General features: G+C 37.3%; 1 protein-coding gene across 2 annotated transcripts in view; it reads right to left on the minus strand.

The window, feature by feature from the left end:
• Positions 1 to 5,946: 5,946 nt before the first annotated feature.
• Positions 5,947 to 23,041, minus strand: part of LOC119723671 (ribosomal biogenesis factor-like) — a 55,287-nt gene continuing 38,192 nt past the window's right edge. For both annotated transcript variants that reach the window (XM_038194455.1, XM_038194456.1), the window contains exons 4-5: positions 21,376 to 21,492; positions 5,947 to 6,292 (exon numbers count right to left, since the gene is read on the minus strand). In XM_038194455.1, coding sequence (XP_038050383.1) covers positions 6,227 to 6,292; positions 21,376 to 21,492 — 183 coding nt within the window. In that variant the 3' untranslated portion in view covers positions 5,947 to 6,226. The remainder of the gene's footprint in view (positions 6,293 to 21,375; positions 21,493 to 23,041) is intronic.

Below are 23,041 nucleotides of genomic sequence, written 5' to 3' on the forward strand. Positions count from 1 at the left end.
CGATTTAGGGACAGATATATCAATTAAAAGAAATTCATATTTTGGCCAAATTTCATTAAAAATGTAAGGCTAACCCCTTGCATTTTTTGTCAATTTTGGCCAAAAACTTAAATTGCTCTAAACTTCCTGGAAAGACTCCTAAAGGCCCCTCGACCACATTCTAACTCGATTTAGGGACAGATATATCAAGTAAAAGAAATTCATATTTTGGCCAAATTTCATTAAAAATGTAAGGCTAACCCCTTGCAATTTTTGTCAATTTTGGCCAAAAAATTAAATTGCTCCAAACTTCTTGGAAAGACTCTAAGGGCCCCTCGACCACATTCCAACTCGACTTGGGGACATATATATCATTAAAAAGAAATTCATATTTTGGCTAAATTTTATTAAAAATGTAAGGCTAACCCCTTGCAATTTTTGTCAATTTTGGCCAAAAAATAAAAATGCTCCAAACTTCTTGGAAAGACTCCTAAGGGCCCCTCGAACACATTCCAACTCGATTTAGGGACAGATATATCAATTAAAAGAAATTCATATTTTGGCCAAATTTCATTAAAAATGTAAGGCTAACCCCTTGCATTTTTTGTCAATTTTGGCCAAAAAATTAAATTGCTCTAAACTTCCTGGAAAGACTCCTAAAGGCCCCTCGACCACATTCCAACCCGATTTAGGGACAGACATATCAAGTAAAAGAAATTCATATTTTGGCCAAATTTCATTAAAAATGTAAGGCCTTAACCCCTTGCATTTTTTGTCAATTTTGGCCAAAAAATAAAAATACTCCAAACTTCTTGGAAAGACTCCTAAGGGCCCCTCGAACACATTCCAACTCGATTTAGGGACAGATATATCAATTAAAAGAAATTCATATTTTGGCCAAATTTCATTAAAAATGTAAGGCTAACCCCTTGCAATTTTTGTCAATTTTGGCCAAAAAATTAAATTGCTCCAAACTTCTTGGAAAGACTCCTAAGGGCCCCTCGAACACATTCCAACTCGACTTGGGGACATATATTCATTAAAAAGAAATTCATATTTTGGCCAAATTTTATTAAAAATGTAAGGCTAACCCCTTGCAATTTTTGTCAATTTTGGCCAAAAAATAAAAATGCTCCAAACTTCTTGGAAAGACTCCTAAGGGCCCCTCGAACACATTCCAACTCGATTTAGGGACAGATATATCAATTAAAAGAAATTCATATTTTGGCCAAATTTCATTAAAAATGTAAGGCCCTAACCCCTTGCATTTTTTGTCAATTTTGGCCAAAAACTTAAATTGCTCTAAACTTCCTGGAAAGACTCCTAAAGGCCCCTCGACCACATTCTAACTCGATTTAGGGACAGATATATCAAGTAAAAGAAATTCATATTTTGGCCAAATTTCATTAAAAATGTAAGGCTAACCCCTTGCAATTTTTGTCAATTTTGGCCAAAAAATAAAAATACTCCAAACTTCTTGGAAAGACTCCTAAGGGCCCCTCGAACACATTCCAACTCGATTTAGGGACAGATATATCAATTAAAAGAAATTCATATTTTGGCCAAATTTCATTAAAAATGTAAGGCTAACCCCTTGCAATTTTTGTCAATTTTGGCCAAAAAATTAAATTGCTCCAAACTTCTTGGAAAGACTCTAAGAGCCCCTCGACCACATTCCAACTCGACTTGGGGACATATATTCATTAAAAAGAAATTCATATTTTGGCCAAATTTTATTAAAAATGTAAGGCTAACCCCTTGCAATTTTTGTCAATTTTGGCCAAAAAATAAAAATGCTCCAGACTTCTTGGAAAGACTCCTAAGGGCCCCTCAAACACATTCCAACTCGATTAAGGGACAGATATATCAATTAAAAGAAATTCATATTTTGGCCAAATTTCATTAAAAATGTAAGGCTAACCCCTTGCATTTTTTGTCAATTTTGGCCAAAAAATTAAATTGCTCTAAACTTCCTGGAAAGACTCCTAAAGGCCCCTCGACCACATTCCAACTCGATTTAGGGACAGACATATCAAGTAAAAGAAATTCATATTTTGGCCAAATTTTATTAAAAATGTAAGGCTAACCCCTTGCAATTTTTGTCAATTTTGGCCAAAAAATAAAAATGCTCCAAACTTCTTGGAAAGACTCCTAAGGGCCCCTCGAACACATTCCAACTCGATTTAGGAACAGATGTATCAATTAAAAGAAATTCATATTTTGGCCAAATTTCATTAAAAATGTAAGGCTAACCCCTTGCATTTTTTTGTCAATTTTGGCCAAAAACTTAAATTGCTCTAATCTTCCTGGAAAGACTCCTAAAGGCCCCTCGACCACATTCTAACTCGATTTAGGGACAGATATATCAAGTAAAAGAAATTCATATTTTGGCCAAATTTCATTAAAAATGTAAGGCTAACCCCTTGCAATTTTTGTCAATTTTGGCCAAAAAATTAAATTGCTCCAAACTTCTTTGAAAGACTCTAAGGGCCCCTCGACCACATTCCAACTCGACTTGGGGACATATATATCATTAAAAAGAAATTCATATTTTGGCCAAATTTCATTAAAAATGTAAGGCTAACCCCTTGCAATTTTTGTCAATTTTGGCCAAAAAATAAAAATGCTCCAAACTTCTTGGAAAGACTCCTAAGGGCCCCTCAGCACATTCCAACTCGATTTAGGGACAGATATATCAATTAAAAGAAATTCATATTTTGGCCAAATTTCATTAAAAATGTAAGGCTAACCCCTTGCATTTTTTGTCAATTTTGGCCAAAAAATTAAATTTGCTCTAAACTTCCTGGAAAGACTCCTAAAGGCCCCTCGACCACATTCCAACTTGATTTAGGGACAGACATATCAAGTAAAAGAAATTCATATTTTGGCCAAATTCATTAAAAATGTAAGGCTAACCCCTTGCAATTTTTGTCAATTTTGGCCAAAAAATAAAAATGCTCCAAACTTCTTGGAAAGACTCCTAAGGGCCCCTCGAATACATTCCAACTCGATTGAGGGACAGATATATCAATTAAAAGAAATTCATATTTTGGCCAAATTTCATTAAAAATGTAAGGCTAACCCCTTGCATTTTTTGTCAATTTTGGCCAAAAACTTAAATTGCTCTAAACTTCCTGGAAAGACTCCTAAAGGCCCCTCGACCACATTCTAACTCGATTTAGGGACAGATATCAATTACAAGAAATTCATATTTTGGCCAAATTTCATTAAAAATGTAAGGCTAACCCCTTGCAATTTTTGTCAATTTTGGCCAAAAAATAAAAATGCTCGAAAGTTCTTGGAAAGACTCCTAAGGGCCCCTCGAACACATTCCAACTCAATTTAGGGACAGATATATCAATACAAAGAAATTCATATTTTGGCCAAATTTCATTAAAAATGTAAGGCTAACAACCCCTTGCAATTTTTGCCAAAAAATTAAATTGCTCCAAACTTCTTGGAAAGACTCCTAAGGGCCCCTCGACCACATTCCAACTCGACTTAGAGATATCATTAAAAAGAAATTCATATTTTGGCCAAATTTCATTAAAAATGTAAGGCTAACCCCTTGCATTTTTTGTCAATTTTGGCCAAAAACTTAAATTGCTCTAAACTTCCTGGAAAGACTCCTAAAGGCCCCTCGACCACATTCTAACTCGATTTAGGGACAGATATATCAAGTAAAAGAAATTCATATTTTGGCCAAATTTCATTAAAAATGTAAGGCTAACCCCTTGCAATTTTTGTCAATTTTGGCCAAAAAATTTAATTGCTCCAAACTTCTTGGAAAGACTCCTAAGGGCCCCTCGACCACATTCCAACTCGACTTAGGGATATCATTAAAAAGAAATTCATATTTTGGCCAAATTTCATTAAAAATGTAAGGCTAACCCCTTGCATTTTTTGTCAATTTTGGCCAAAAAATTAAATTGCTCCTAACTTCTTGGAAAGACTCCTAAAGGCCCCTCGACCACATTCTAACTCGATTTAGGGACAGATATATCAATTAAAAGAAATTCATATTTTGGCCAAATTGGATTAAAAATGTAAGGCTAACCCCTTGCAATTTTGTCAATTTTGGCCAAAAAATAAAAATGCTCCAAATTTTCTGGAAAGACTCCTCAGCGACCCTCGAATACATTCCAACTCGATTGAGGGACAGATATATCAATTAAAAGAAATTCATATTTTGGCCAAATTTCATTAAAAATGTAAGGCTAACCCCTTGCATTTTTTGTCAATTTTGGCCAAAAACTTAAATTGCTCCAAAGGGCCCCTGGAAAACATTCCATCTCAATTTAGGGACATATATATCATTAAAAAGAAATTCATATTTTGGCAAAATTTCGTCAAAAATGCAAGGCTTACCCCTTGCATTTTTTGTCCAAAATTTGGCCAAATAATGAAATTGCTCCAAACTTCCTGCAAAGACTCTAAAGGGCCCCTTGAAAACATTCCAACTCGATTTAGGTACATATATATCATTAAAAAGAAATTCATAGTTTGGCAAAATTTCGTCAAAAATGTAAGGCTAACCCCTTGAAATTGTTGTCCAAAATTTGGCCAAAGAAATAATTTTCTCCAAAGATTGCAATTTAGATGAAGTATGTCCCACATTATGGAGTGACAACTTTTCTGTCATAATTTAAACAATAATGTTAGCCCCTTGTAATACATATACATTTGTGCTAAACAAAGCTTACAGTAAGCACTACCTAACCAATTTATACAAGTCACAGTACACAAATATTTCATGAATATTGGGTTAATATGTTCGATTAGTTTATCCTTAAGCAAATGTTGAATACTATGCAAGCAGAGAATTTTGAAATGTTGATTTCATTAAAATTATTTATTTTTGCATTGTAGAGAAAATAAATAATGAATACATGAAAAAGAGAAGCACATACATGGTGTTGTTTGTTGATGTATTCCTTAGGAAATCTTCATAGTCCCTACAAGAAATATTAATGAAATACAACAGATAACAAATTGCGCTCATAACATGAATGTAAGCCAACCTTATTTGTACAACCTTTTAATATTCATCAAATAGTTGAAATTTACCCTACAATTTCTGAATAAGGCTAATGTCTTATAAGTGTCCAATTTTGGAATTGTTTACCTTTCATTTTCTTTCAAGTTTATTGAAATTGGCAAGGTTAAACACTTGCAAGTTTGTCACAAAGAAAAAAAAAATATTAAAAAAACCAGCATTGTAAGGTTAATGTATTACAAGCTGATTTGTCCCCCCCCCCCCTTAAACAAATTTTTTTTAGATTCACAATAAATAATTAGCCTACATTTTTAAAAGTAAAAGGCTAACCCTAATCATAATAACAAGTTCAACAATTTTGCAGAAAACCGTAGCTGAAACCTCGTAATATATTAGGCTTACCCCTTGCACTGAGTTCTATCCAAATTTTGCCCAGAGATGTTTGCAATTTGTCTTAGCTTCAGTTTTAGAACAAATAGAAATCGGCCTATCATTTCAAAAGAGGCATAAAATCTGTTTACATTTGTTCAGACTGACGTTCCAAAGTCACAATGAACCAAACTATTCCTAAAACTGGGGGGAAAACTTTCACTTGAAACAGTTAGGAGTGACTCTACTGTCAAGTTAATGGGAAATTAATACATAAAGTTCTCACGTCTTAGTCAAATTTTGTTTGGTTCAACCTGAGTCATACCTACTGGTAATACATGCCCAAGAAATCCAAAGTAAAAGCACTGCTCACATTGGACTTCATTTTATGAAATAGTTACTATCAGTGATTGTTGACATCCCATTGTGGTTATTCTTGGATTAATTTTGCCTCGTGGAAAGTCACTGGGGAAAGAATGTTGCAACCTGACGCCACTTTTTTTCACAATATATTATCTCAATGAAGGTCAGTCGTCACAAAAATTTGGAAAAGACATGAATCTGGGACTGAGAAACATTAAAAATTTGTTAGAAAATACTTTTAAAAATACATGCAACTCTCCATAGACTTTGTACGCAACCAAAGAAGTGGCGTCTGGATACTACGTTCTTTCCGTCTTTGGTTGTGTAAACTTACCAGTACTGAACGTGCTCTTTCAAAATGTTTTGAGGGTGCCCTGCCATTGACTTTTCAATGTAACACTGGATGTGGTTGTGGGAAAGCACGCCAGGTTTTACCAAAATAAAGTCCAACGTGAACACGACTTTCGACACACCATGCACTGCCAAGCACTGTCATCATCTTCCATGGATCCGTGTCAATCATAACATTGCCATCTGCCTTGTTGCTTCGTCCATGTTGGGTTGTTGAGTCTCTGTCTTGCTAGCCTAAAACGGAATAAAACAAAATAACAGATAGTCATATCATGCCATATTATTTACATTAAACTTTACATCAATGAAATTTTCAAATAATTGGCAATGAATGTGTCCCGAGACACACAATTCTATCGTTCACTAATTACCCAAAGTAAAAAAAGTGTGACACACTCAGTTTTTCGTTTGAAAAGTGACAAAAACTCTATTCATCACTTAAAAGTCTCATTGGTTTTATTGATGTAGCATCCAAGATTTGCGTTTTAACCAAGTGACAAATTTGCGTTTTAAATTGTATAAATTTTATATACGCGCGTGCGCTGTGGACAACATATACATTTCTGTGACGAAGCAGAACTTCCATTTTGACCAAGTGACAAAAACCTTGTCAAGTACATATTTCAGAACTGGATGGAATTGGGGGGTTGGAAATATATAGCAAATATAGTTACACTGACCCTTTTGAGGTTTTGGGTTCGAAAATGCTATAAAAACCAAGAAAAACAATCATTTTCCTGTAGTCTGGTTCCCTGACTCCATATAAGAAGAAACAGAGCAGTTTACATACATTGGGGAATTGTAAGGTCAGGGAACCAGTCTAGCTGGCTTGTAACCGTTCATAGGTGTGTAATCGATTGCAAACAAGTGCGATGGTCAATTGGGGCCAGTATTTGGAAAAAAACGCTGACCAGCGTTGGAAATTGATACAAAAATACCACTTTTCTTGAAAATGACAGTATACCAGGTGCCATGATTTTACAGGATGCTTTACAGTGTCATTAACTAACAGTCCAGCAAGGTATTTCAAAATGATTTGGTAGTTTTATTTGTTGATGTTTGCAAATGTTGTATTTTCCCTTTAAGGGGGCAAATTATTTGAATGCCTTTTTTCCAGCTGAGTTATATGAACTCTAAATATAGTTTTGTAGAAGAAAAATAAAAACAAGCCGTACACCTCCCCCAATATATTTCACAGTAATTAAGTACCAGTTTCTTTCTTTGTGCATTCCTCATATACCGGTAGATTATGTGTTTATTCTTCGCTCCATGATTCAATCAAAATATTCAGATCAATATCCTTTGGGTCAAAGTTTGACCCGGGACTAACCATTACTCTTCTTGTTCAAATACAGATTTGTTCAACAACTCATTAACAAAGAGAAATTCTTTAGTTTAATTGAAATTTTTTCAGCAAAGTATGGGAAAAAACTTAAGATACAATTTTCGAAAAGTTAAAACAAAAATACTGTTTACATTTTCTTAGAAATTCTCAATTTCAAACAAACTAAAAAGATTTTCTACCGTTCCTGCTAATTTCTAAATGGAATGCATGCAGTCTCTTTCTTTGAACATTCTTCACATAGGTTATCCATTTGTTCCCTGCTCCGTGGTTCAAACAAATATTCAGAACAATATTCTTCAGGTCAAAGTTTGGGCCTGACTGACCATTACACTATTTGTCCAAGGCAAAGGTCAATTTACAAATCAATTTCAGTATTTGTCTGGCCACACATATCAGACCCTACTCCTCTTCTTTATTGTTTTATAACTCCCTAGAGAGCTGTGGACAAAACCACTTCTTAGTACAAGTAATTCAAAGTTTCTTACTATCAAAAACATTCTGATCTATTCCTTATCTATCCATCAGCCTCACGGGAGTAGACAAAAGCATGTTTTGTCAAATTTTCCTTGATGAAATCCAAACAGAGAGTGACAGAGGATCACAATGGGTCATTGGACAGGCAATATTATGGTCTGGGCGCCAATCACAATAAACAGCTCTGAGGAGGTTAAGTGTCTAGGCTAACGGATGTCTGCGTGCCAGGCAACCTGAGAGCACCAGACTACTAATGGAGTTGAACCTCTTGATGAAATGACAGGAAATTGTTTTATTCCTCTCAAGAAGACGGAAAAAAAGTCAAGTATTCTTAAAAGTTTTGTGTAGGGTACCAATTCAATAGAAACACATAACCCATGTAAAGAAAAAAATATTACAGAAAAAAACATGATTGCATAGTAGAACGCCATGGTCCAGTGGTTACGGTGTTTTGACTCATGTACGATGGTACGTGGGTTCGAACCCTGCCAGGAACATGGTGTTTGTGCCCTTGGGCAAGACACTTAACTTCAATTGCCTCTCTCCACCCAGGAGAATGAATGGGTACCTGTGAGGGTAGAGGACCCAATGTGCGCTGATATTGGCTGCTGCGTGGTCTCACTGCCTGATGAACAGGGAAATAATTGTAAAGCACTTTGAGATTGTTGATATGATGGAAAGCGCTATATAAGCACTACAATTATTATTATTATTATTATTATTAGTTAAAAAATCCTGCTCTATCTTCAATGAAAATCAAGGTTTTTGATTAATGATTTCCAAGAGAAATCAAACTTTTTGAGTGGTTTTAAAGGGAAAATACAACATTTGCAAACATCAAAAAATAAAACTACCAAATCATTTTGAAATACCTTGCTGGACTGTTAGTGAATGGCAGTGTAAAGCATCCTGTAAAATCATGGCACCTGGTATACTGTCATTTTCAAGAAAAGTGGTATTTTTGTATCAATTTCCAACGCTGATCGGCCGACCAGCGTTGGAAAAAACTGGGTTTTTTTCAAATACTGGCCCCAGTTGACCATCGCACTTGTTTGCAATCTCGATTACACACCTATGAACGGGTACAAGCCAGCTAGACTGGTTCCCTGACCTTACAATTCCCCAATGTATGTAAACTGCTCTGTTTCTTCTTAAATGGAGTCAGGGAACCCGACTACAGGAAAATGATTGTTTTTCTTGGTTTTTATAGCATTTTCGAACCCAAAACCTCAAAAAAGTCAGTGTAACTATATTTGCTATATATTTCCAACCCCCCAATTCCATCCATTTCTGAAAATTACAGCAAAAGCAAATGATGTATATTCCCTTTAATATACAATTCTTCCTGGATTTTCAGATTCAGATTTTCAGCGTGTAAATACAGTTTGGACAAAAAAAGTAACGTTGGAATGAAAGTTTTGTTCACAAAGGAAAAAGAAAACTTGGTGTTTAGGAAATTCTCTAAACCTTGGAAAAAACACATTGACAAATTGACCTTGTTAAAGACAGAAATGCTTTTAGGAGTGACTAGCAACATTCCTTTTCTTCAATATTGAGAGATAGTGCAATGTTATGGCTAATTCATCAAGATTGTTTAATGGTAGTTCTCAACTACATGTATGTTGTAGGGCCTATATCTTTTCCACGCCTGCATTTCAAATCTGAAGTTAAACAGACACAAATTTTCTTGTTTGCTTTACTCAAACTTTCCAATGTTGACCTACCAAGCTAGTACTAGGCTCCTCAAACTCAAAAACATTTGAGGCAAGAATTTAGACCACCCGGCATTGTGTACATTATGCACCCAATGACCAGCCCTCTGCCAGGAAGAGAGAGGGGCAGGGTGACCGTAAGGTCAGAGCCAAATTCTGCTAAATGCACATCAAAAATCTGTCAGGTTTATCAAAAATCTTCCAAATTCCCCAGAATTACTCGAAATACACTATAAACACTTAAAATCACATGCAGATTGGTATAGTATTGCCTTAATTAAAATTCAAATTACATAATAAAAAATCTAGTCACATGAAGATGTTGTGAAATTATTGGTAAATTTCGGGCACGACGAAGTCCGTTTCCCAGTGAACCTCATATCAGCCGGCACCTAGACCAGCCAACCTGTCCCATTATGCAAGGGTTTGTTTGAAATGATTGAAGCTTTTTTAAACAAATGTACACTTTTTTGTTCAAATTTGCTGTTTTTCTGTCAAATAACCAATTTTTGCAGAATTCTGCCATAAATCTGCCAAAAAAATCTATTCTGTCAAATTTTCTGTCAAACTCGTTTTTTAACAAAAATTCTGTCAAGATTAGCCGAAAATCGGCTAAAACGGTCACCCTGGAGAGGGGTGGGGGGATAGGGAAAGGGGGAATCTGGATAATCTCCACCAAGCTGAGTGCTTTTGAGTGACCATTGGTCAGTTCAGTAGATGTCACCTCTTCCACTCATGCCTGAATAGCTCTAATTTGTCCAGTCATGGATGCTAATCGCCAGGAAATCTCAGGCCTCCACACACAGCACTTCTTAACCCTCTTAACCTTTTGTCAAGACAGAACTCTTACTCCTGGAAGCCACAAACACTATTGAAATACAGCATACAGAGGTGAATGTACTAGAAGTAGGGAGGACCCGAATGGCAAATGTTAAAAGATGGACACAGATATAGAGTTTATGTGTTGGGTAATAGTAGAGCTGAAGATGGCAAATAAAAATCACTGTAAAGCATATGGCAATACTTTAAATCATTCATTTGTTGCATAAAGTTGAATTATTTTGAACAATTACATGGTTATAATTATGACTCAACTTGTAACTTTTTGGGGGGGGGGGGGATACAAGAGCATTTAGGAGTATAGAGAAGGAACTTGACAATGCATGCAAATGTAACTGCAACATGTAGTTCCTGGAAAAGTTGCCATTTTGCCCCCACCAAAAACCAACTGTTGTAGATCCACCAATGTATCATGCATCAAAATTTATACAGCAACTAGCCTTCCAGATTACGTGTGATTTTGCTTCAATCTATGAGAACTACAGAATTTATATAATCTTTTCATATCCGGACTGTTCCTTATCTCAATGAAAGAAAAGCTCATTTAAATTTCAGAGATTGATCAACAAAATTCAAAAACAGCTCTTATCTTAATTGAAAAACTTTGAGCGCATCTGTGAATAGACCTTGCAAGTAAGAAAATGAATATTGGAATGACAGAGGATCATGAAAAAAGTAAGCACATCCTGACTAATTTGAAACCAAGTTTCCTTTTCTTTTCGAGTTTTTTCCCCTTATCTTATCCTATTACACCTCCATCTTGAATATCCTTGATAAACAATTAAATTTTATGCATTTTATTGTTGTGAAAAATTTCCCACAATGATTAGGATATTCAAAATTCAAACACAAAACTTGACCCCATTCTCTACAGCAGGAGCGGATCCAGGTGTGGCTCAAGAGGAGGTTTAGCTGTCAAAGGGGGGGGGGGGGGGGGGGGAGATGGGGGTTAGCAGGCATGTGTAACTTTTTTCTGCATGATTTTCATTGTTTTTTTGTGTTGGTAGCACAAGGGGTTGGGGTAGACGCCTCCCCCCCCCCCCCCTCGCCCGGCATAGATCCACTACTGGGTAGTTTGCAAGTGTCAGTAGTCAAACCTAAAAAACCCATGTCAAAACCCTTCCACATTTTGGAAACCCCTTTCACTCTAACAAGAACCTAACGCAACTTTCTTCATCGGTCTGGAGCTCATATTTACAGTTAAAATTCAACTCTGGCTGTGACAAGGATTGAGACACTCTATCCTGTAGTGTTAGAAAATCCAATATCTACGCCTGATCTGTACACACCGGTGTAGGCTAAGTACGGAAGCTTGAATTGCCTTCCGCGATACCGCGTTACCGCGATAATTTATCGCAGAAATCAGGAATTTAAAGATAAATCCTTCCGCGATACCGCGTTACTGCGTTACTGTGATAATTTATCACAGAAATCCGGAATTCAAAGATAATTCCTTCCGCGATACCGCGTTACTGTGATAATTTATCACAGAAATCCAGAAATCAAAGATACCTATTCCGCGATACTGCGTTACTGTGATAATTTATCACAGAAATCCAGAAATCAGAGATACCTATTCCTCGATACCGCGTTACTGCGATAATTTATCACAGAAATCCAGAATTCAAAGATACGTATTTCTCGATACCGCGTTACTGTGATAATTTATCACAGAAATCCGGAATTCAAAGATAATTCCTTCCGCGATACCGCGTTACTGCGATAATTTAATTATCACGTATACGGAAGCTTTAAATTCATATGTCTCTCCTCTCTACCATCGATGAGTGCGCGGTGTCACGTGATAAATTATCACGGTAACGCGGTATCGAGGAATAGGTATCTCTGATTTCTGGATTTCTGTGATAAATTATCACAGTAACGCGGTATCGTGGAAGGAATTATCTTTGAATTCTGGATTTCTGTGATAAATTATCGCAGTAACGCGGTATCGCGGAATAGGTATCTCTGATTTCTGGATTTCTGTGATAAATTATCACAGTAACGCCGTATCGTGGAAGGAATTATCTTTGAATTCCGGATTTCTGTGATAAATTATCACAGTAATGCGGTATCGTGGAAGGAATTATCTTTGAATTCCGGATTTCTGTGATAAATTATCACAGTAACGCGGTATCGCGGAAGGAATTATCTTTGATTTCCTGATTTCTGCGATAAATTATCGCGGTAACGCGGTATCGCGGAAGGCAATTCAAGCTTTCGTAGCTAAGTGTGAACGAATCAACCTGTGTCCAATTGGCCCCTATTCCACTCAAGCTGAACTTGTGTTGATTCAACCACGGGTAGGCAAAACGATAGGCATAAAACTAAAAGCGTTGAAAGTACCGAGCCTAACCCACATGCCTCCCTCCTTCAGCTTACCTCAACTGAAACTCAGGAGGTCTCACTGCTTGTTTTTAAAAGCTCTTATTGCTAATGGCCAGATATCATATTATAGGCTGGACAAACATTTACATTCAGCTGGCAGCTGCAATGCACTTCATTGCAGTATCTTAATACTCTCAACTAAAATACTTGTTTTTCCCTGCAGCTGAAGGCTTGTAAAATATTTGGTGTTGCCTTACAAATCTTGACTTGGGTGGTAAATTCTATTTTTTTTCTTAAATGGAGAAAGAAGGCTTTTATTGTACAAGGGTATTGCTCAACAACCATCTTTCTAAACTTGTAAGTGTAGGTCACTCTAGAAAGTGAGGAGAGGAGATGTAATAATGTCGTTATTCAGAAATAAGACAATCAACAATATAACAAACATTGATGACACAAACGACTTGAATTCTTGAATTCTTATAGAGAGGCACAGGTATTAAGTGAACAGAGGTATTAAGTGAACAGGGGTATTTAAGTTACAACAATCTCCTATCAAAACATGTTTTGGGGGTTTTAATACAAAAAGCATATACATAACACAAGAAATAAAATACTGCACAATTTCTACAGTTTAAAAGAAATTAAAGCAGCAATGACTTTGCTTCATTCCTCCTGTTATTCGGCCAAACAGCCACAGTTATACCTGTACCATGGTTATACTCTCCATGCATGGAAAATTTTGTGTGACCAGTAGAATTAAACAAACTCTACCAGTCATTAGTATGACCATGGAGGAATGGTATGACCAACTTTTTTTCGGCTATTGTCCAATGTAATTAAGGCTAGGCGTCTTTCATTCACACTCTATCCATTCAGTTAAAAAGGTAATAGAAAACTGCTAAACATCATCAGAAATAAGAGAACAAAATTGGCTTACTTCACCTGAAACCTCTATTAATTAAATAACAACAATGTTATCAACCTCTCAAAGGGTTTAATCTAAATGTCACGTGGGAGGCCAAACAATGGTTTGGATTTCACCTCAAGCTGTGTGGACAGACTGGGTTCATTTACAATCACAACAGAGAAAGCAATGCTTTAATAGCCTGCGCATTTCTGTTTTTCTTGTTTAAACACTGCATGCACTTATATGAACACTAAGGGTGGGGAGGGGGCAAGGAGACCCCTCCTCCTGTACTGAATCATCCCCTTTCTCTCCATAAATCCTTGAAATATTAATATGGAAAGAAGGAAAAGAAGAAAGGAGAAAGTGACCCCTCCCCCACTCTTTCAATTTGCAATGGCAGACCGGCCATTGTAGGAGGACTTTGAGGGTATAGGCCAATTAAAAAAGCCCAAAATTATTCGGTTTTAGAGCATTTTGAGGGCCGTGAACTTGAGAATTTGTAACAAAAGATGGGCGGAAGCTGTGCAGAGGACCAGGTCGTATTTATGTGAAACTGGGATGAAATTAGGCCCCTCTATTTCACCATGGAGCATAGGCATCCTTTTTCAAAATGGTGATGGGCTTCAGAACCACTTTTATGGGTGACATCTCTGGACGGAATATTCTCCCAAAAGTCTTGGTTAACCCCCCGAAAAAATGAAAGATGAAGAAATAAGTTTTAATTTGATGTGTGTCTCAAACCCCTTGGAGAGTTGCGAGTATTTGTAATATTTTTTTGGAAATTTGGAAGTGCGCGTAATTATCATTGTGGTCTTTGGTAGTCTATTTAATGGTCCGCAACCTTGAGTTTTAATATATGCATTACACTCCAATGCTCAAATCATGAAAAGCTTCACACTATAGAAGAATTTGAAAATTGCACTGAAGCTGAGGGCCCTAGTGCTGTCTTTTGTTGAGGGGATTAAAAAAGAAAAGGTCCTCAATTCATGCAGTGGCTCGGTTTCAGTGCTAATTCTGGATTTGTCTATCAAATAGGAAAAAAGGTACTGCCATAGTGAACTTCAAACCCAAAACACAAACTAAATACAGGCCTACAACATGAAAAAATTGAAAAAAATTGTCAACGTCAATTTCCTGGGATTTAAGTTTTCAAATTCATAATGTGTTTTTGGTGAAAGATTGACCATTTCGGACTTAAATTTATGGCTTGTAGCGTGCCTTGGGCTTCAGGTAATCCAATTTAGATATCAGACCCTTAGACCACAGCGAATTCCCTTGTAAACCAGGCCAGAAACCTCAACTTTAGTGAATACGCCAAATTCAATCAGAGGTAGCATGTGGCAGCTGAGGACTTTTAGGGGCTAGGGGCAGCCTCCACATAGTTACTGTATCATTCGTTTATGTCATGACTAGTTTCCAGCAAATTTGTAAGTCTTGGAATAGGGGTGTTGTGGGTTGTGGGTTGTGTATATCATTAGCCCAGGTTAGTGACCTCATAATGAGGTCATCCCATGTCCAACAAATTATCTGTGATTGAGAGTGGCACAAATAGAACTCAGGTGGACCACAGGGTCCCCTGAGTCTGCTTGGAGTTCTAGGGGTCAACTGAAGTCGCCAACATTACAAGAGAACCCTAGAGGGAAAAGACTTGATTCCCTGGTTACTTTCTCTTTGTGGTTTATTTCAAAATCATTCAGGCAACACGGTTGTACGCATGTGCACAAATTTTAACCTCCCTGAATTTTCTGAAACCAGCTTCATCTTTTGAAACCAATATTGTTTGACATGAGCTTTGGACAGTACTTTTCATTGTTAAACTGTTTACAGTTGCAACATTCAGTTTTGTGTTATGGAACAAAAAAAACCCAAAACAGCCTAATCAGGACAACAGTCACTACTTCAAATGGTTGCCCTAACATTTGATTTTCTCCACAACAACAAAAATGCACATAAACTTCAGCTTCATTGCTCAAGAATGTTTAGATTAATATTAAATGGTTTTGATGCCTGGGACAAATGAGTGATATCACTCATCACTTGCTCTGCACCAATGGATCAGCAAGGAATGATTTGTGTCACTTGCTGGAGCAATGACTACCTCTGTGGCCAGGTTGCATGATACAGCCCAGCTGTCTACTATAAAAACTGATTATTACATGTAGGTCTGATATGATACCTCTGTTCATGACAGAAGTTTCAAAAAGACAAACATAATATGCTAAAACCTGCCCCTCAGTGGCGGATCATTTGGGGAGGTTTAGGGGGTCTAAACCCCTCTTGGGCCCCAACAAAAACACAGGAAATTTCTGCAACCCCCCCCCCCCACCCTCCCTCTTGGCAGCTACCCCCTCCCCCTTCATCCATACCTGGATCCACCCCCTTCTACTCTGAAGTCTTCCAGCAAGACAACACTGTACTTTTATACTGACCTAGAGAAAGTTTGAGCAAGTCCAGGGGTGTATCAAAAGCCACAAATCAAGCACAAATTCTTGCAAAGCTGCATTAAGCTGAAAGCTTCACTCAGTGCAATTCATTTAACTACCTCCATTGAAACCACTTAGTCAACCTGAGACTGAAGTTTGATGAATATTATGTTTTTAAGTTTTAAGTGCTTGGGGGAAAGGACAGGATCCATATGGCACGGGAAGGGACTCACATCTTGAAAATTTTAGTGGAAACAGAGCGGGAAGTGACAAATCTCCTCAAATTTCTTCTAAACAAAGGATTTGTTGACTGATTCGAAACTCTGAGATTAAATGAAGGAAATCATCATCCATTATTCATTAGTACTGATGTACACGATTAAACTTTGCCTGACAACCTCTGCAAGCTCAGCAGTTGCGTGTGGCAAATATTTCTCAACATCTTCGACACAAATGATTTGCTAACTGCTTTAATAATTTTAATGATTAAACATGCTGCATGCAAAAGGTCTTTATCTTTTATCTCTTACATGTATAGTAATTCTGAACAAGATTAGAATTTGCCTGCCAAACTCGGCAAGCTCAGCAGCTGAGGGCTTTTAAGGTTCTTTCTCATTGGTTTTGCATTTTGATGACTTGGTGGTACGGTAATTTACATGGGATTACTTCACAACTGAACTGAAGTTACCAATATGCTAGACTTGAAATCAAGTCGGTAGTTGGCCGGGTTTAGTCCGCCTGCTCCGCCGCGTACTGCCACCATATCACCATCATTGACTACTGTTTAAGGTCCTGGGGTTACGTGAAGTGCGCAGTATAATAACACGCCGGGAACGATTCCTGCATCCTCGGCCCCATGTGCATGTACATGTACATGTACATGTACATTGCTTCCAATGAGTTAGACCTGTTGGATGCATGCCGGATGTGTAAACACGATACACGGCGCTATCGAGCACCATGCTAGTAAATATTGGGGGCCTAGTCAGACAAAACACGACAGTGTCTAATGACTTGATTTCAAGTCTACCAATAATGCTAAACCAATAACAAACAATCCAACCATTTTTTTTGGTGTGTTTTTGTGTTTTTTTTGTTACAAGTGCCAAAAAAGCGCCCCTGGTTGTCGCAGGTTTGATTCCTACCGATGGAACCATGTACAAGAACATCATAAAGCACTGCACTGTCAGAAAGACATAATTATGCATTACACAAATTTTACCAAAGATTCACATCAGATATACAGCAATATCAAGGTCTTAAAGAAATCCACCCACGACTAATAAATTGCCACAATCATATCAATCTGTTTAGAAGTTCACTGAAAAAAAAATAAAACCATTCCACTCATTCCTGCTCAAAGTTGGTCATCGCATACGAAGGACATCTCTCCAATGACATTATATCCCAGGTGTCACATGACCTTCTGGAGATTATCGCTCATTCTCCAAAATTAAGTATTACCATTCCTGACATGGGGAACACATGTTTTCTGACATGTATAGCACAATTTATGGCCATGATTCACTATGTCTGCTTTTTTATGTTGGACTGTCTGATAAAAGAATCTAGGTTGTATGTATTTTGGTAGCCTCATATAGCATCTTGTCCTTGATGGATTTTAGAATGATAATTCAATGTAAACTCCCACAGCAATGAACTTGAAGCCAGATGGCCGAATTCCTCTGAATTAATGCATATCTAGGATGATACTTTTGGCATGGGAAATGAACCTTTCACCCCATATCATGCTTGCCATTGCTGTCTTTTGATGAATGTCCAACTTGAATGTTTCATTATAACGAAACAACAATTTTTTCATGTTTTGGGCATCTGCAAACCCTCTTAAAAAAACAACCTTTTATTTTCGGTTGCTTTTTCTCAGATCTTTGAACAGATCTGTCCTATTAGCAGACTGATTCCCAGTCCCTATATTAATTATTATTCGATTCTGATAGGGGTAGGAGCCAGTCTACACCCTGCAAGCACAAATTCATACAGAATCTATTCTATGACTGATGGTTTGCAAAATTTTTTGTTTATTTGATGTCTCATTCAAACATTATTTTTTGTTGCTAGAAAAAAAACCCAACCTTTTTTGGAGTAAAACTTGAAACAGCACAGACAATTCATCTAAGAGGCCTAATTGCACATGTTTATGGCCATCTCTGTGTCTTGTGACCCAAACTGAACTTTGTAGATTTCAAATTGTAATATACACGTACATGTATGTTAATATACCCACTGAATAAGCCACTTGCGTGTTAGATTTGAATAAAATCTGGAACGCTGACTTAATACAAGGCTTTGCACGTTTTAACCTAGCATTCTCCCGACCAAAGAGACTGTTACTATATCACGTGATTCGGGGCAAGCCTTATGCTAGCAACCCCCAGCTCCGGCATGGTCTGGTGTCTTTGTGCCATTCTCACCCATTGTGAACGATGTATTGGTGCTGAGCGTCTCTTACGTAACTATGCAAGAGCTTGCCCCGAATCATGTGATTAGCAACAGTGTCTTTGGTCTGGAGAATTCACAGTTAAAATGTGCAAAGCATTCTGAGCAAGTCATTGTACCAGACGTTTTTCAAATGTAAATCCCAAAGGTTATAGGTTACACGCAAATGGCTTATTAAAGGCCCTGATGCTTATTAATATCTGCACACTTAATTTGTTTTCAATTGGTTTCAGACCAATAATCTGTGACCCTGTCACCCCTGATTAAATAATGACCTAATTTCAATTGAATGGAATCAACCGAATTGATTGCTTTGAAAGCAATTCATCTACTTTAGGTTTGATCCATACCATAGCTCCTTCTACCATAGCTCCTTTGATCCATATTATAGCTCCTTACATAGCTCTTTCAACCTCCCCCCCCCCTTACTGAATAAAAAAGCAACAAATTACCCAAGCATTTAATTTTTTTCAGTAATCCACACAAATGCCATCAAAAACTGGTTACCTCAAAATATGACCTGTTTCAGCAATAGCAGCTACAGTATTTCTGAACGGGGCACAAGCTTTGAGGTTGGGCAAATTTTATAATTTCCAAAAGAAAATTTCACCCTTATGCCCCAACCTCTACAGACTATGGACTGAACCCTCTTTTTTTCTATTTTGACTCCAACCACTGTCTGTTAAAACAATGGCTGTATTTATCTGCGTTTTTGTGGCCATGATCAACAAATCAAGGTCTACGGAAATTTCTGTCATCTTAGGCTTGAGGGAAGGGCGACATTTATTAGAGGAGTAATTCCGTCACTAAGTGCCCTAAGTGGATGAGAGGAACTGTTTATGTAACACCAATAACTGGACACAATGGCTGTCTGGGTTGCATAAAACTGTGAGCCAAAATACTTTCTAACCAAATTGACATTTTCAGTTAAAGAGAAATTACAACATTTGCAAACACCAAAAAATAAAACTACCAAATTATTTTGAAATTACCTTGCTGGACTGTTAGTGAATGACAGTCTAAAGCAACCTGTAAAATCATGGCGCCTGGTATACTGTCGTTTTCAAGAAAAGTGGTATTTTCGTATCAATATCCAACGCTGGTCGGCCGACCAGCATTGGAAAAAAATGGCCTTTTTTCAAATACTGGCCCCAATTGACCATATTTAGTTAGTCCGCATTTGTTTGCAATCGATAACAAATCTATGAACGGGTTCAAGCCAGCTAGACTGTTTCCCTTGCCTATTTCCCAACATCTATAAATTGCTCCGTTTCATCTTAAATTGAGTCAGGGAACCAGACATCAGGAAAATGATTTTTTTTGGTTTTTATAGCATCTTGTCTACGAACCCAAAACGTCAAAAAAGTCAGTGTAACAATATTTGCGATGTATTACCAACCCCCCAAATCCATCCATTTCTGAAAATTACAGCAAAAGCAAATCCCCCTTTCAATCAGAATAAACGCGATGAAGAAGAAAGTGCAAGATATAACTGACGAGGCTGTTTATGATTCCCCCTTACCTCATACATTGATTGTGGACAATAAAAATAGGGAGCTTCTGTGGTAGGACAGACACATGGAGGGGCTTGCCTTGTCCCCCCCCCCCCCCCCCCAAGGAAAAGCAAAAAAAAATGTTTTAAAGGGAGAAAAAAGAAAGAAAAAGAGGCGCAAAGTCATATTGCTGTTAATTTAATGGGTTGGGGGCAGCAAATGTACCTGCCCACCCTTGAAAAATGATAAGTTGAGAATATGCTGGAAAAGGACAGGGATTTCAGGGAGAAAAGTGCTTCTGCCCCCCCCCCCCCCTAGAAAATTCCTGGCGACGACCATGGACAGACACTCAATAATATGCCAGATGGATGGCTCCACTGAATAAAATATCTGATAATTTTGCTTAGCCCTAACAAAATTGTGCCTTTTCACTGGCACTTGTCCTATCAAATTTCAAACTATAAAAAAAAACTCCCTTAAAGTTATCAGTACACAATGTTGCCTGTGTTTATGATAAAAGAATTGAAAGGAAGTCCTGCATCACTCCTCACTGGGAGCAAACAACATGCGCAGGAAATTTTAACATAATAGAATTGATGAGTTAATCCTCACGCTGTCTAACAGGATGCCCAGATATTACTGTGAAGACATTGATTCTAAATTGCCAATCGGATTAAAAAGCCACAGAAAGGTCAAACCAATAAAGAGTGTCAGAAATTTCTGGCAAAAAGTTCGTTGAGATTTGGACTGGTGGAAATGACAAAATAAGAAAACACAATTTTGGGAGAGATTTTGAAGCTATAGGACCAGTAGAATCAGTCACTTCAAAGTCAAACAGTGCACATTATCTGCAAACGTCTCCGACATGTAAGTTAACTTGTACTTGCCACCATTCAAAAGCTCAAATCACAAGTTTTGACCAAAGAAAGACAGATGAGAGGAGGCTGACCAAGGAATTGTTTGCTTCATCCATACAAGAGGAGTTCACCATTTAATGCATAGCTCAGTGCAACAAGTGCAGTGGTCGTTGTGCTAGCCACTTGTCATAGCCATTTTAAGAAGCCCTTTAGAATTGTGTTCCTTGTGCTCATCAACTGTTCGAGTTTTGTTCTCTTAATCATTTATTTCTTTTAATCCAACCCCCCCCCCCCCCAAAAAAAAAAAAAACACACAAATTTCTCTTTTGGGGTTTCTTCAAACTTCTGGGGAAAAAAGGTTTTTATTTTTGGAACAGACAGATCCGCCTTGCGAGCCAACTGGCTCTCAGTCCATACATTATTGCTGGGCCGCCAGTCATCCACAATTTGTAAACTTAAAAAAAAATAATATAAATCTCACCTTTTTGGTAAAAGTCGGTGTTGTTTCCTTAGGTTTGCTACTCGTTACCATGGAGTGCTGGATGTCTGTAAATCTATCGTTGATTCTGCTGACTTGCTGTCTGTTCTGGAAATTTAACTGAGGAAGGAAAAGAAACATTTTTGAGCTGTATTTTCCTCACTTATCTTTTGAGAAATACTTAATGCTGGTACTAAACTTCCTATGATAATGTGCCCTTAAGGAGACTTTTTTGGTCCTATGTTATACATTAGGGAGAAACCGGACATTAGGCAACATTTCAATGTCGCAACTCCTATTTAGAGGCAAAATTTTAGTGTTGCAAATAGGCTAAATTGATTGCAAATGGTCCAAAACATAAATATACCAAAATTAATGGGGGTGGGATAAGGGAAAATTGGGGTTAGGGGTCACTAACGTTCAAAATATTTTCTGCACAAACTTGTGGGAATGTTTCCCTATGGTACCATTCCCCGCAGTAATAATTTATTTTTGAATATTTCGTAAAAGGTTATTGTGCAACTAAATTGCATTCAAAACCAACTATGGTTAAAAAACGGCAAATTATCATTACTAGAAAAAAATAAAAATAAAACCAGAAACTGGCCTTGATTTAATGCACTTATTTCTCTTTCAGTTGTTGGCTAATGTACACTTTAGGCAAACTGTTTTGCAACAAAGGCACAAGAAAAATCCAGAAATAGTCCAAAAAATAATAGTCTGCCAACACAGTCAATCATGTGTCCCATAAATGTCTCACCCAAGGTCGGCCATGTTTTATCACAAGTCAGCCATGTTTTATTGCATCCTGAATGACCTTTCATTTCAACATAAAGTTCATGTTGAGCACTCAAAGGATTATCTTACCCAACCAACCGGAGACATCAAATTTTGATTTTTCCCCTTTTTTTTATCTGATGGAAACACATATGAACTCTCTTTGACACATGAAGCAAGGCAGAACCGAGCTCTGCACTGCAATAGGAAATCCTGTATGAGGCAGTTACTAAATCTGCAGTAATGGGCAATTGAAACTTTGTCTTATTATTAGGTAAACAGTACTGTATTTCTATAAGAGCAGAGAAGTTTTCGGCAATCAAGAACGGATGGAGCTTTCAGAAAGGACACATAAAAACCCAAGAGATTTGGCATCACTTATTACCTCCGCCAAGGAGGTTATGTTTTCATTGGATTTTGTTGGTTGGTTGGTTTGTCTCATGAGATACCTCAAAAATGTATGGACAGATTTGCATGAATTTTTTCTTTGGGGTGGTCCTTGCTACAAGTACAAATCGATTAGATTTTGGAAGTGATCCGGATCTGGGTCTGGACCCAGGATTTTATCAAAGGATTTTTTTCACCATTTTATGTGAGCATTTCTCAGAATTCTGGTAGCTGATTCAATGACTCCAACCTCGAAAACAATGTTCAAAAAAAATTCTTATGCCTTTAGCTGAGAAAACCTCGAAAATTATGTTTAAATTATTATCTTTTGTGCTAAGACAATCATTGGTTAAAGTGGTAAGAAATTGCCTCAGATCACACCACAGAGCATCGAGAATCCAATGAGCCTATAGCTCAGAATACCGATAGCTGATTCAACGACTCCAACCTCGAAAACGATGTTCAAATAATTATCTTTTGCTAAGAAAAAATTAGTTAAAGCATG

This window comes from Patiria miniata, unplaced genomic scaffold (genome assembly GCF_015706575.1).
Source record: "Patiria miniata isolate m_02_andy unplaced genomic scaffold, ASM1570657v1 HiC_scaffold_17, whole genome shotgun sequence".
Lineage (NCBI taxonomy): Eukaryota > Metazoa > Echinodermata > Asteroidea > Valvatida > Asterinidae > Patiria > Patiria miniata.